Below are 16,358 nucleotides of genomic sequence, written 5' to 3' on the forward strand. Positions count from 1 at the left end.
GCCCAGAACTTAATCTCTTCCCTTCTCTTCTGGATTTTTCCACTGTTAGAGACAGATTACTGAATCAGACAAAGCTACGATCTGTCCTAATGTAACTTATGTACAGAGAGAGAGAATCCTCATACAAGGCATCTTAGTATTGGGCTATAACTTTAAACCAGATATGGGTTGGTCTTAAACCCCTGGTCAGCACTCAAGGAGTCAGAAAAGGACCTCCTCTCACCCCAGCCTGCCACAGACAGTACTTTCTGCAGAGATTAAGATGTCAAGAGCAGTTTCACAAGAAAGATAAGCAAAACTGGAACCACCCAAATGCAGAAGCTGTTTCCCACTCCCTGCAGTTCCCATGCGTATGCACCTCTAGATGCTTACAAACATTCACATGAACATATATATTAAAACATGCAGAACTTTCTCTTTTGTTTCCAAATGTGGCCTCTCAGCTCTGTCTTTTGCTTGTCCAGTTTGAAAGAACAAACTTTCATTTCTTATCAAAATACCCCTCCAAAGACACCTTTTGGTTTGGAACCTATCATTCATGCCCATTAAAAAATATAAGTTTCTGGCTGTGAAATTTAGGCTTCATACCGGCACTGTGGAACTTAGCCTGAGACAGTTTTGCCCACAGAGAAAACTGAATTCTGGCTGCCTAATAAACTCCACAGTTCAAGGGGGAGACAGAAGGAAGCTGTGCAGCAACTTGAGTCTTCAGAGCCTTGGCTTGTAGATGTAGATATGCACATGTAGATGTAGATATGCACATCTTTTGCTGGACCTAGCTTTTGAAAATCCCACTGAAGGAGTAAGGAATCTGGGTGGTAATGAGGATATAAGTGCTCAGGCAGTGACCTGAAGGCTGGGAATTATGTTTATCAGAAAGCAGGGATCTGTTTTTCCTCACCACTGCAACACAAGCCTATCAGTTTAAAATTCCATCTCTCATACAAGCACCAATAAATAAGACCAAGCTCTTGCCAAACAGACAGAGAACCACTTCCTACAGGACTGGCAAAGTCTATGAAACCCAGAGCTGTAAGTAAATCATCTCACTCCAGTCAGAGGCTGGAGAGAGAGCATCCAGCAGAATAATTCAACGCAAACTCTCCAGTGATTTATGCATCATGAGCAAAACCCCTCTGCTTTGCAATAAACAATGGCTGGAGCACTCGGGTAAGCCCTGTGATGAGAAGTTCCAGCAAGGGGAGGGGAAATTCCCTACAACTCACATGAAAATTGCTGTCCTAGCACCAAGCATCAAATATGCAGACCATTTAATGGGTGTATGACATGATGCTAAAGTCTATTCATAAATAAAGTGGTGTTGTGAGAGGTAATGAGATCACACAGACACTGGAAAGGGGAAAGAGTTATAATGATGGAGAAAGTGTTCCTTTTTCAATATCTCGGACTCTGCCCCATCTCCTTCTGGCTTCCTCCAAGGAGCTCTCTGCTGTAAAAACTGGCATGCAGGACACCAAGGATGAGTGGATGCTGGCATAGCACTTCCCACCGTAACCTAGACCTGTAATGATGAACTGCAAGCTGAATATATCACATGGTGGGAACGAAACTTTGTTGTAGAGTTTCTTGGAACTATAAAAAGATGTTGGACCCAGAGTGCAACAGGGTTAAAGTGAGAAGATATGCTCAGATTATTGCCTCAGGCATGTTCTTGGCAGAGGTTTGGGAAGGAGCTCGATGGACAGCTGCCAAAGTCACTGGTAGAGCTCATGGGCATTTTTCTACTTAGTACTGTGTTTTCTCACTTCGGACTTTCCCAGGCTTAAAGCTGTTTTCTCTTTGTCCTAATACAGAATTCCTTGCATACAGGCTCAGCATCTTTGTAAAGGGAACTCTCTCCAGGATAGCAGGAATCAGCCTTGTCTTGGAATGCTACAGTAACTCACTGGACTAAGGGGGAAAGCACAGCACTCTCAACACACTGGTCATTAGTATCCGAAGAGAAAGCAAGCTCCCTCCTCCCTCAAAGGAAAAGGAAACTATAAAAAGAGAGGAGAACTCCCCTGGTACCCAGTGCATTGAGGAGGGTTGTTCAACCCTCACGAGATAACCACATACTACAGGGCTGCTTTCTGCTGAAGAGGTTCCATTCCACAAAAAATAAAGATCAGATATTTGGTCATTTTAATTAACAATAAAAACTGAGGAGTGACAGGGAAGGAGAGGAATTAAAGCATACAGGAGAATCTCCACTTTGAGGATCAATAACCCCAAAGTTAGGATAAAGACTGACTGAACAATATGTGTGTGTACATCTGGAATTAGGGAGGGGCACCACAGACTTTATTTTCAAGTCCTTAGAATTCTTGACTGTATGGGGAGACAAATGTTCCTTCTCAAGACATGTGACTACAAAGCATGGTGCTGAAAGAAGCAGTGATTTGCTTGTGTATTACGCAGGATAGATGGCCACAATTAGGGGAATGCAATGCCACAAATTAATCTTAACCATGGAAGAAACACTTATGTCTGAAGAAAATAAACCCACCACTTCAGCAGATCTCCCCTTTTCTTATTTTATCTCTCCTTTAAAGCTCCCCTGAGTAGGGTGAGCAGACATACCCATTTTTGTTTCCCATGGTGAAGACTGATGAAAGAAGCAAAAGGTAAAAAGGCAAACCAGCAACAACACTTTGGGAGCCTTATATTGCTTACATTGAGCCTTGCACTACACAGACCCCAGGACACTGACAGTGAAGTCAACAGTGTCCAGAGCTGAGACAGTCAAACTTTGGATCACAGGTCTGTCACTGTTTTAAAAACTGCCAGGAAGAGCAAGCTACAGGATTTAGGAACACAGCATCCATGTGCAGGAGCAGGAGGGGACTGGTAACTGTTCTTTCAAGAGCAGGTTCACCACGGGTACACTGCGAGGAAAGGCCAGAATTCATTACACACCAAGTTCAAACAATTTTCCATACCCAAGGAAAACACAGTTGAAGATAGGAAGGAGGAAATATATTAGGTAGACAGTTTGAGCAACAGAAACTCCCCAAGTTTTGATTTATGGGCTATACACTGTAAATAATATTTTGGTTAGTAGGCTTTACTACCTACTCCTGCAAAAAGAGTTATTGTATACATAGTCTTAATGTCCACATGTGTTCCCAGCTTTAGGCTTTGCAGCAAGAGGCACTTGGAGCTTTGAAAGTAATCATGCTATAGATGATGTAGCCTGTTAGCTATTATAAAGTTTGGTGAAGAAATGGGAAATAGGAATTAGAACATGAAAAAGGAGATGGATTAGCTGGGACCTTATAGAAGCACTAGTATTAAAATAAGCTCCATCAGAATTAAAGATTATCCAGCTCTGCTTGATTTTCCTAAGGTGAGGTAATCTTATATTAATAACAAGACATCAAAAGGGGACCTTCTCTCTACAGTGATGGTCCCCTACCTAGAATTTCAGTTCTTACATGGGTTTCCACCTGCAGGCACTTTAAGAGGTCTATCAAGAAGAAAACTTCCTGGTTTTCCAGGAGGTAATAAGATTTTGTATCAGAAGGATAACCACCTCTTTGTGATAGCAGTAACCTTGGATTACACCCTTCCTCTGTCATTTAGACCTCCTAAGTGACAAAATTTGCATTACAACCAGAAATATAATTTATTATAAATTCTACTCCTTATAGTTGCTGTGTATTTTCTTGACTTCCTATAACTCATCAGAGGTGAACTGCTAAAAGATAAAAAATAATGACTGTAAGTCATATCAAGGAATATTTGATCTGGACAGGAGGAAAAATTTCTTCCCCCTGAGAGTGGTGCACTGCTGGAAAAGGTGCCCAGAGAAGCTGTGTGGGCTCCATCCTTGGAGATTCGAAAACTTATTTTCTTGGCCTGGCTTTTAAGCCACCCCTGAGGGTAGATCTAAGGACAACATATTAATTCTAGAATCATATAGTTAAAACTCTGATTAACCCTCTATAACATACAAAAATATCATGAAACCTGCTTTCTTCACAGAGGGTCATAAAACTCCTAAGGAGTGTTCTCCATGTCTCTGGATCAACAGTAGTATCACTGCAAAAATTCCTAAAAACTGGGTTTGAACACGTCTTCATTTCAGGACAGAAAACCATCAAAACAGAAGAAGACCACTGAACTACAGATGTTATTACAGCACCTTTTACATTACATGGTGAGGACTGGGAAGAACTACTGTTGATAAGTGCATTCCTACAAGACAGGCACACTAGAGAAACTCCTCCCTAGTAAAAATCAATACTTAAACTTGAATGACAAAAAAGGTGCAAATCTCTAGAGCTCTGCACGTCCCAGAACTGCAGCTTTCATCCTCTGCTTGTAAATACATCCCTCATGGCTTTCCAGTCCAGGGGTGACTGAGAGACAGGGTACTCAGTACTTCTGGTCTAAGATATCTGTTAGAAAATAATTTGTGATTTCCCTCTCAAAATGTTTATACAGATTAAGAGACACAGGTAAATGGAACTGTCAGTGAATATTGTCATGGTCTTTTATTTCTTTTTGTTATTCAGAACTTTTAAATTTTCTAAGGCTGACTGTGCAGTTAAAGTCCCTCAGGATATCAGACCTTAGAAGAGACCTGTACCAAGAGTGAGAATAACAAATACATGTTTTCTAGCCTTGGTGTACAATCAATTGGAAACCTGTGACAACTGTGTTGTCAGAAGCAAGGTGCTGAGGCACCAGGAATAATTTATAATAATTCTACAGTGCCACATCTAGTCTTCCAGGATAGGCACTTCAGTTAAAGAAGGGCTTGCAGTCTGCATTCCTACTGAATAAAGGTAAATGAGGAATAGTTAAAAATATTTCCACTGTTGCAAGCTGTATTAAAAATTAGACTAAGCAAGTGTAATAACCAGTGAGATTCTGTAATAATATTCACATTTTGTTATTATTTAAGCAATGTACTTCAACAGAGTTAATGCACTTGAAAACACCAGTCAAAACAGGGTTTCAGTTTAAGGCAAAATAAATGCTGCTTCTTCTGTCCATCAAAGCCTGAATATAAACTTGCTACATTTCACAGTCCTGCTATAACCAGAAAAAAAATGTTGGGTATAATCTAAACAATCTAAGAAAGAAGGATCACAGTAAATTATCAAAATGCACAAAGTGTGACTGATGTCTGCCAAGGGAATAAGTATCTGCACTGAGACAGCTCAAATCCCCCCACAGTGCAGAAGTGCAGAAACCTCCTGCAGTTGCAGAAAGAGAGGGGTGGTCATTCCTCAGGTATATATACACTACAGTTCTAACATTACCTACGAAATAAAAACCACATTTATTTTAGTGGTAACAGCCAAACTTGCAGTCAAGCAAAGCATGGAAGATAAAAGCAAGAAAAATCTTCTCTGAGCACAGAGAATCAATTGCACATGTCTGGTCTTTTTTTTAATTTTCTCACAGAAGTTTAAACCACAGAGTTTCTATGAAATCATATCAGCATAGAGAAACATTACAATGGAGACTGTGAAATACAAATGAAGACGGAGTGTAAGCAGATGGACCTTTACTTTTAATTCAGCTGGTCTAAGAAAACGGGGAAATTCCTCTAGACAGTCACAGTTTAATTTTACAGCTGTAATATTTACTAACAACACAGCAGGTGGTGTATTCTTGTTCTGAGTTTACCTGTTCCATACAGTAGCTTGCCCTGAAATAACTGTTATTCCAAAAGAACATTAATCTGGCACAAAAATAGATCATATAATAAAACCTAGATGGAGTTTCATTATTCAGAAGATAAATAGTAACAAATGCCAAATTTCTTATGTACCCAAATTATCTAGAAACATGTATTTGTTGAGTTTTTTCCTATTTTTTCTCTTTGTTAATATCACGGTTCATTTATTCCTATACAGATATCAGAATATTTCAAATCAGCAGTCTTCTCAAATATTGCTTTTCTTTACTCAATATTTATAGTATTATTATATTATATTATATTATTAGTAGTTATTTTATTATTATATTAGTATTATAGTAGCATTGTTTTAATATTACAGTATTTTTATATTATATTATAGCATAAAACAAAAATTGTTTTGTTTTGGCTTTCTTTTAGAGATATTGTCTGAAATCCTTAAAAAGCATGGTAGCTTTGTTTTGTCTTATTTTAAGACCAACTTGTTCTATGTTTGTAAAGAAAAAATTCAGAAATATACAAGAAAACCACTGGGATCACATATGGATGTGTTCAAATTACTAAAACTTGTAAAACCAGGAGTAAAAAAATCAAATCAACTGTCAAATACTTTCACATTGATTCACAATGTGAACACCAGCTTCTGATTATTCACCAGCTTTTATGAACATAGTCTCCAATAAAACTTTATCAATGTAAATGGAAATTCCTTTCTTTTGATAGAACTCATACTTTAGAAAAACAAAACAAAACAAAACAAACAGCCTAGAGTATGATATTCTTCCAGGGATAAGCACGATACAAAAAACCAGAGGTACATAATTGTTTAGTGTATTTTTGTTACAGTAAACAATCATCAGAGCCACAGAAAAGCAGTCAAAATATTTTTTTTAATGTTCTCATCAATCCAAGATTTCATTTGTTGAAGTAACTAGAAATTAACATCAGCTAAGAACCAGGTCCCTTGATGTTTTACTCAAGTCCATGTTACCTTATGAGCTGAATAGGCTGAAACTTGTAAAATGCTCCATATCTCGCCCATTCTCGATACAGCAACTAAATAAATTAAAAAAGAAAAATTCAGAAAATTAACTTAAAACAAGTTACCCCTTCTGTTTTTACAAACATCTTCTAAGAGTTAAAAATATGTGCACCAAAAAGAAGAAGTTTTCCATACTCCAACACAAACTTACAAGTGTATTTTTCAGACATTTATAGAAGCCTCCGACCCCACCAGCAATGGGAGGATGGTGGAAACACAACTTTCTTCACACACCTACTCGAAGAAACTGGTAATTCAGGTGTGAAGGACCTGACACTACTCTGAAACAAAAGCTAGATGGTGGACAGAAACTACTATGCAGTTAACAACTTGGTGAAAGAGTTAATCTGAAAGCAGCATGTTTTATAACTTTGGATGAATCTACTGATAATCAGAAAGGATGTTCATAAATGAAGCTTTCCAGAATGAAGTGAAGAACAAAGGAAGCTTAGAGGAAACATCATCATGATCTGTTAGCTGACTGGTCACCATATTCTATCTTCCGAGGGAAATAAAAATCAGGGCAGTCATAGAATCATAGAATGTTTGGCTATGAAAGGACTGTGGACAGTCTAAGACAACGTGGTCATTGAAAACTGTTTATTGAAATACAGAGTGCATTAAAAAAAAAAAGAGAGAAAATTACTATAAGTGAAACTAAATTAACTATGTCCCTGCTTACAGGTTATAGGTCTTTATCATCCAAAAAGATAGGTGTCAAACCTATTGTCCCTCTTTTCCAAAAGAAGTGGAGGGAGTTCAAAAAAAGAGTAGGATATGAGAGGTGAGGTTAATTCCTTTCAAATAAGTCTCCACATCATTCCTAGTAAAATTGGAGAAGTGATTGAAACTGTGTTTTGAACTTCTGTGTGGAATATCTGCTGACTCTAAAAAATGACCTCGAAATGACAACCGAGTCCAACCACAGAGGTTGGACTGGATTTTAGATCTTATTTCCCAGCCTAAATGATTCTGTGATTCTGTGACCTCAGACTCCACTTCCTCCCTTGCTGTGTGCACGGATTGTCCCTCACCTGTCTAATGGAAATTGTAGTTTATATGAAGTAACCTGAGTTAATACTTTGGACATTTCTATTCTTCTGTAAACTTTGGTGGGGAGTAAGACACAAACCAAGCAACACACAACCAGCAAGAGCTGCAGAGGGTGTTAGGAACAAAACACATAAAGTTTCCGAAATTATCAGAAGTTGCATCGTGAGATGGTCCATTCTGACAGCAGTGCTACACCACTCTATGGACCAGACAGTACAACTAATATAAGTGTGGAGAAAGTCCAGATACTGTAAATGCAGAGTTATCTCAACATATTTTGAGGTTTTCCAATCATATTTTCCTCCTCTTTAGAATGCCTCTCCTCCTGCAGATGCTATGTGAAAGAACTAAATAAATATCAAGTGATCATCTAAGACCTGGATTTTGCAAACATCCTCCTGATGAAGTATTATTGTTCAGAATAATGAAAATTTAAGTGTACAGAGCTATGCCATTGTGTACTCATTAAAAGTACAGCATGAAGTATTTTCTGTTCGCAGATCAAGGAGCAAACCTTTTAAGCAATTGGGAATTCAGCAATGACATTCAAGGACTGTGGAGTCTTGGACTGTAGAATATTGCCCTTACAGAGCAGATGCTTTGCAATTGTGGAAAGAAATGATGAGACTATGTTTGACTTTCTTAGGCTTCATCAGGAGTTGAAGAGGCTGACATATTTCTATTTTCATATGAATACTTGTTGTTGCCTATTCAAAATCACCCCTTGCCACTACCCCACAACACGACCTACAAAATGTTATTTACTTTCAAAAATAATCATATAAATAAATGCATTCACTCAAATATACAAAAGAAGAAAGTTAAAAGTACTAAATTCTTAAAAATACCTAAAAGTTATTTTGAACACAGCTACAGAATTTTAGGAGCAAAAAGAAAGATCTTTCTAAAATTGCTGTCTGTTTAGGAAGAGGCTCATGTGGCATTATGTCAGACTTCGGAATCACACTGGTTATTCTGATTCCAAAAGCCATTGCAGCAAAAGCGGCATGAAAATTTTCCATTCAGTGCATTGCCCACCCTAAACCTCTGTCCCAACACTGCAATTTTACAAGATTAACTTAATCTGGAAGCTGGAATGTGCTTCCTTTCATGATATTTATTAAATTGAAAGGAATTCTAGGACGAGTTTTGTAATACAGTTTATTGTATTTTATCAGCTTCATTTAAAAATTGTGCTCTCTGTAAGTTTATAATAACATTCTCTAATCTGCTTCTAATATTCTGGGGATGTTGCTGTAGTATATGACAACAGGTCATATTTCCCAGGCAGGTAACAAAACCCTCATGGATTTCTTAATGTCAAACATACGGATATCAAGGAAGGGTTACAATTTGCCAGTGGGCTGGAAGCTTAAAGACCAAAACAGTGTTTATACTCATGGTGAGTTATTACCAGGCTGCTGTGCAATAGCTTTCTTAAAAAGATTTTTTTTTCTAGTGCAGAAATCACACTGAAACAGGGAAAATCCTTTATTCCAGTCAAGACTTAGGAAAGACTGAAACCTTCTTATTCTAAGGGCTCCACTGACTGCAGATTTCTAACTCTCATAGGATGTGACAGAAGTGTTGTTTCACTATGCATTTTCTCCAAGGAAATTCTAAAGATGGTTGATAAGGATTAACCTTTTATTTTATGAACTGGTACATAAAGCTTAATTACTTGTGCTGCCTTATTGGCATAAGTAGCCCAGATGGACTCAGTTCATTTTTTTGGGCTTACACAAAAGAAAATTGAAATAGAAGGTACTAAGCAAAATTGAAAAAGGGGTAGAAACCAAAGGAAAAAAAAAAAAAAAGCTCGAAAATGCCCTTCTTTCCTTTAAACCTGATCAGTTTTTTTCAGGAAATTAAACACTGAGACTAGTAGATTCAGATAGAAAACAGATGATGTTAGGCATAGGAATACTACAGAAGATTCAATGGCTGGGCAGCAGGGACATATGTGAATAATCAATGAAGTATTTCTGGAAAGAAGCTTTTATGTCTTTAATACTTAACACTTCATAACTGAGCCTAATAGGCAGAATAAAAAGAAGGCAGCACAAAATACAACTAGTAGGGTGAATATTTTTCCAGACACTAATTCTTTTAGGTCCTCTTCCCCCACTATTTCACAGTACCCAATCTTCCTTCATTGACTAATGTTCATTTTTTTTTCTTCTCCAAAAATTTTTCTTTACTTCTCAGTCAGTAATCCATGCAGCTGCCTCTCATAGTCCACTGCTGTACCTCTATCACTTGCTCAGAGAAAATTCTGTAAGTGCAGAGCAGACAATTTCTTGACAAACAAAAAAATTCAAAGTAATGGGCACAAATATAAAAGCTTCTTTATAGTTAGTTTTCTAACTTTGTCTCTTTTACTCACCAAGATTCATACACTGAACTAAATTGTATATGGTACATGAAGACATCTAGTGGCCAAATATTAACATTATTCACCAAAACCTGCAGAGATTATGTTTGCAAATTTTACTAACCCAGAACTGGAGAAATCAAATTTCTTTGTATGACCTATGAGCTCAGTCTCCATTTTAGTGCCGAAGTAGTTATCATTTGTGGCAATTGCACTCTTGAGAACTATTGGCTGTGTTTTGCCAATTAATGGCATTTTCCTAACTCTCCTTCAAGGAACACATGGTTCATACCAAGATCTGATGCCAGAGTAAAAAAAAATTATTAAATAACTTACAGGTCACCAAAAATATATGTAAGTTGATTTCTAGTATAATAAGTACTGTAAGTATCCAGACATTCCCTTTTCCTTCATTCTTCTCTCATCCCCTTCCTCTCCCTACTATTTTCCCTCTTCATTTCCTATCCTATTGTTTGCATATCAAGGAAAATAAAATGAGTAAACATTAGAGAACAACATGGAACAGATCTTAATAGAGTAAAGTAATTAAATGTTTTCCCCCATTTCTAACAGTAAGCATGTGTATTAAACACAGTTTGAATTCACAGTTTCTCTGGTGCAGACAGTTGGTGGGTGATCTATTTTCAAATGCCTTTTGATAGAAACTTTATTTACAAAATAATTGGAAGCAGATTTTTAGAAATCGCGTGCCATTTAAATGCATGCACAACCAAATGAAAAATACAACTGCGTTTTATTCTAGTAAACACTGTTCTCTGGTACCATTTGGTTAGGACAAGAAGATTAATATATAAATTATTTAACAGCTTCTACTTCCTGACGGGTTGAAAAATCTTATCTATGCATGTGGAGAGAACCTTGACGCACCTCAAGAAATAAATGTCAAATTAATTTACTCACAAACTTCATAGAAGACTTTATAAAAATCTTGCAAAAAATTTGATATGCAGAAATATGGGAAAATATGTAATGCAAAAACTATATGCATTTGTAAAAACATCTACCTGCTTGAACCTTCTGGCTAGTGATTTACAATAGCATTTGGAACATTAATTCCCATTTATCACATTAATTCTAATATTAAATAAAATTTGCAATGTATTTTACCTTTCTTTCATTCATGTCATCTGTTTGGCCTTCATAATGACCCTAGAGAAAGGAAATAATTTAATGACTGATGTAAAAGCAGATAAAACTAAATAAAAGATTGCTGAGTTGTTCCTACATTGTTGATTTTACTTTCAAGTCACAACTTGAAATGTACTTATATATGAGTTTTCATATTAGAATCACACAGAATATATTTTCATTGTTACAGACAGCAAATATTAATGTCTATGCACTACTGAGTGATACTAGCAGAGAACTAGATATTTAATAGTGTATACATACATCATGAAGTGGATATGCTGCATCATAAACATTGTTTGCTATTAGTGTGCTAATACCTAAATGAAAAAAGAATTCAGATGGTCAGCAGGTAGGCACAGACAAACAGAAAACATCATTACAGACTTTGTTTTATGACATTACCTAGAAGTTGTTAAAAAATGTATAAGCTAATGTGTTTGAAGTGTTGTTATTTTCTTCATATTGTATTGTGAAACATGTTTATGACAACCAAAGACTGCTACAAGCACTTCAATATCACTGTCCTGCCTCTTGTGCAAAATAAACAATGAACTCTTAAAAAAACCCCAAACAATAACCCAATGATGTTTAAAAAAATCTTTTAAACCAATGATGATGAGTGGTTTTAAGCTTAAGAGCAGAGAAATGGGGAAGCCTTAGTGACATATGGAACATAGTACTTTTGGGGGAAGGTCTCAGAAGACCAAAACAACTAGTAAATTTAGGGTGAACATGATGCATAATCATGGTTTGGCTGTGGACCAGAAAGATGGAAAGGATGGGAACACTAAAATATTTACCTCATGTCAAATGGGATCTTGAGCTGACCTGAGCTTGAAGTGCATCAGCCTGTATTTTCACCTTAGCATTAAAAAAATCCTGAAAAATCACTGCTAATGCTTTGATCTATACTAATGGCTTTTATTACACTATAAACCAGAACAAGCTATTAAAACAGAGAAAACTTTAAGTGAGAGGCAAAAAACCTCCACTGACAAAGTGCTCTTTCCCTTTCTACTATGTCCTTGTAGGACGGATTGCTTCTCTCAAGCTTTCTCCCCAACACCCTCCAAAGACCTTAATTTTTCAACAGATTCTAGAGATGTCTACAGGTATTTTTTTGTAAAGGAAACAGTGTCAGTGTAGTAATCATAACTTTGAAACTTTGTAGTGGGAAAAGGCAAGCATTTTTGATTGAAAAAGAGACAGCTTTTTGTTTGGGGGTTTTTGTTTGGGTTTGGTTTTCATGTAACTTCAAAAAAATTGTATCTCTATTTCAGGAAAACCTAAATTAATCTATTTTCCAGCCCAGCTGCTGTACCAAAGACATCTGTTGCTGGACAAAGTCACACCAAGACTGTGAAGAATCTTGCTACAGCACATTCTTTTCCAGGTACATTATCCTTGGACATTGTGATCAGTCCATAAGTGGTCAAACTTGCAGAAAGATTTCAGGAAAACATGCCAGACAAGGAGCACCATCACTTCTTTGCCACTAGGGAAATATGTGTCATGATCTCACAATGAATGGGATAGAAGAGAATAAGCACACCTATATATATTCTGAACCTCAAGAAAACAATAGCTCTGAATATTTCAGAGTTGTCCCCAAAGTGTCTTCAAAACGGTCGTATTTAAGTCATATATTTCACTAGGCAGTTCATGGAGATAATTTTTAAGGCTGCAGTAATAAAAATAATTTGGAAAGATGTATTATTCTATTGAAATGGCAAGAAAAATATGCTCCTGCAAGAAATAATACAACATATTGCACCTGAAATCTGAATTTTCAAAAGCAGATCATAGAGTAATCAAATCCAATTTTATAACAATTCATGAAATGCAAGTTATGTGCCAGATCCTGCACCTGTAGAAATGAAAAGCAATCTCCCATTACCATGTCCTATCCAACTCATGGTCCAAAAAGCCTGACTTTATATCTCAGAAAAAGCATTTGTTTCAAAATCTACATTTTTTTTTTTTTTGTGAAAGTGTGCCAGCATACTTTTGTGTCCTGCTAGAAAAATCAATATTCTGTGAGATACCCAAGCAGTTCCTTTCAGAAGCGCACAAATAACTCCCTTCCCTCCATCTTACCCATGCTGTTCCTGGCCTTTGTAGACGTGCGCTTCAAAATTTCCCTCACCTGTGGAAAAGAACAGTGGGATAATGCTCAAATCCACTTTTAGCACGACTTTCACCATGGAGCTACAAATAAACCAAAGCTTTAAAATAGGTGGCTTCTGTAGTGTTCATTTGCACATATATTTAAATGATTTAGCAAGTTTTGCTAGTGGATCATCTGCCCTAAGACTTGTAGGCTAAATCCTGCTGTGTCACATCCTTATAAAACTATATGAAGTATAGTTGAATATTATATGAATGTATATATGTGGAATATATATACTGTGTAATAAAATCTGATTAAAAATTAGAAAAAGGGCTTAAAAGAGCTTTGAATAAGGGAGAGGAGTCAGTAGTTTCCATGTATAACACCTCCTACTCCTGGACCATTGTGTAGCTCCAGAAAGGGATTTCTTAGATACATATGACTTCTTAGCGTTTTATAGGAACAGAGAAATGCATAAATTGATGAGATTAGCAAAGTATTTACCACCATTCCCTGCTAAAGCAAATCCCACCCACCATAAGAAGGTAATATGTTACTTTTGTTAACTTACTATTCGGCTGCGGGTGGCATTGTCAAAAAAGGTGTCTTTGTCTTTGATGTTATACCTAAAACAGTAAAAGGAAAAAAAATCAGTCCTCTTGTGAGACATGGAAGTAATAATTAAGATAACATATAAGCCTCTAATTTAGAATTCATTTAGAAACCACAGCTAATAAGAAAAACAGATGTTTAAAGGAAATAAAATATAGATGACATAGTACAGCATAATAGACTATGTTATTTAAGACACAGACATTCCGAGTTTTACCTGAATTGCAGTTATACTGGGCATAAAAATGCACAGTTATTAACTAATATAAAATAATAACCTTTCTATTGTTTACATAATATGACCTTTTAATATTTTTCTTATAACGTCCACTCAACACTACAGCATTCTGAGGTGATACTATTAGGTTTCAATCAGCCTAATGTACATGTTCATTACTCTTTTCCAGGCGACCAAACAGTCAGCATTTCACTTGCTTTCAAATAGCCATTCCACTGGAATTATGCCTTCCCTTAAACCTGAAAATCATGATATGTGAAATTAGCTTCCCAGCTTATTCTCCTCCATCAATTTGACTTGTATTCAGAATTAATTAAACTTGTCAGAGGGCAATAAATGATATGGCGGGTCAGTGTATTTATTACTGAATTTTATTTATCAACCATAAATACAAGGAGACACTCACAAGTTAAAAAAAAGAATGTTTAATGTCAAACCGGACCCAGAAATATTATTCTGAGTGAAAGGGCAAGTGTCAAGAATTCCTTATCTGCATATTATTAGACAAATTTTAATTACTATGATAAATCTATCAAGAGGGAAAATATTATCAGATTTTTACTAGTTCTCTGTTTCTTCAAAACAGGCAGTAATATCCTGAATAAAATAATCAGGAATTTGGTGGTAGGATTTTTGCATTTCAAGCTAAACACATGGATATTTTATTTGATGCACTGCTTCCAATGCTTTATCCAGCAGAAGAAGGTCTTTGCAACTTAGGTTTCTGTTAATCCACTGAAAATCTGACAACTTGAGCATTTCCTCAGGATTTCCAGAAATATTCAATGAATTTCTGAATTTTGACTGAAATACAGGTAGAAAAAGTGACAACATTAAATGATAAATTACAGCTTTTTTCATTGTTTATCACATTTTCAAATACTCACAAATATATTTTCTCTCTGGAAAATGGGTAAGACAGGTTTTTCATCTTAGCATTTTCTTGTTGTGGCACCTGGGGTTGCAGAGGTTCAGTCAATTTGCACCATATTTCGTTTAATGTCTTGAGTATTCCTCCCTCTTCTGTGATTTCATACATCTGAGTAAATAAAACTGGTCATTAGCAGGTGCCTTCAAAAAATCCACTAAAATGAAGAAAAAAACCCAAAGATTTTGCTACACACATGCGTTTAAATCTGTAATTAAATAAGTGTTTTCTCTGAAGACATATTCCCATATAGTACCAAGCACCTGAACCCATATGAGTTGCTGTGGTAGTTTAGTCTAGGCCTTCCTTGGTGACCAGTTTGTAACCAAGGAAGGGACCAGATTTACCCAGTATTCCCTACGATTTTTACATAAGCCGGGGTATAAGAAGAAAGGAGGAAAGGTCTTCGCCCTCTTTCCTTCTGGCGGCTTTGGAGGTGCAGGTTCCCTGTTGTTGAGTCTGTCGGGTTGGGGAGTGAGGCCTGGTGAGGCCTTGTTGACCTTGGGAGGTGGAGGTTGCCGGCGATCGTTCCAGAGTGACTCTCCATTGTCCCAAGGAGAGTAGTAAGATATTCTTTGCTAATTCTCTTAGTTGCTAGATCTTGGGCTATTGATCGGGATATATATATTTTATTTTGGTTTTGTTCCTTTTTTTCCCTTCCCCCTTCCCTTTCCCTTTTCCTTGTGAAATTGTATATATATTTCAATTGTATGTAACTGTAATATAAGTGTAAATATATTTATACATATTGCTTTAGCTGTCTCTCTCTCGTTTCGGTTTTTCTTGGTTGTTTTTTTCCCCTCTTCTCCCTGAGGTTTGGGGGCGGGGACGGACTTCTTGTGGTAAGGTTTGGAGACTTGGCAGGGAGCCAGCTTCAAAACATATCAGTTGCACTTCCAAAATGCTGCTTTCAGAGAAAAACTCAGAGCAGAATTGTTAATACAAGAAATACCGTAGAATCATAAAATCTGTTGCCATGGGATTTAGGTACTGAAAAAATCTCCCGGAGCAGTTAATTGGGGGTGAGATAAGAAAGGGTTTATTATGCCAAGGCAAAAGATGTTACATTTTATAATACCATCCATCCAATCCCAAATGTGTCCCCCCTGTGGCCTTTGCTATGGACCGCCCCGGGTCCACCCCCTGAAAATGGGTCTGGGGTGTACTTTGGGACCCTCTGTTCATCCATCTTC

General features: G+C 36.8%; 1 protein-coding gene across 1 annotated transcript in view; it reads right to left on the reverse strand.

Moving 5' to 3' along the window:
• ANO2 (anoctamin 2) overlaps nucleotides 1-15,503 on the reverse strand; it is a 123,817-nt gene extending 108,314 nt beyond the window's left edge. Inside the window, exons 1-7 of the mRNA XM_027665935.1 lie at nucleotides 15,362-15,503; nucleotides 15,125-15,276; nucleotides 13,959-14,013; nucleotides 13,375-13,423; nucleotides 11,539-11,594; nucleotides 11,254-11,295; nucleotides 6,648-6,712 (exon numbers count right to left, since the gene is read on the reverse strand). Coding sequence (XP_027521736.1) covers nucleotides 6,648-6,712; nucleotides 11,254-11,295; nucleotides 11,539-11,594; nucleotides 13,375-13,423; nucleotides 13,959-14,013; nucleotides 15,125-15,276 — 419 coding nt within the window. The 5' untranslated portion in view covers nucleotides 15,362-15,503. The remainder of the gene's footprint in view (nucleotides 1-6,647; nucleotides 6,713-11,253; nucleotides 11,296-11,538; nucleotides 11,595-13,374; nucleotides 13,424-13,958; nucleotides 14,014-15,124; nucleotides 15,277-15,361) is intronic.
• Between the last annotated feature and the right edge of the window lie 855 nt (nucleotides 15,504-16,358).

This window comes from Corapipo altera, unplaced genomic scaffold (genome assembly GCF_003945725.1).
Source record: "Corapipo altera isolate COAL_440 unplaced genomic scaffold, ASM394572v1 249, whole genome shotgun sequence".
Lineage (NCBI taxonomy): Eukaryota > Metazoa > Chordata > Aves > Passeriformes > Pipridae > Corapipo > Corapipo altera.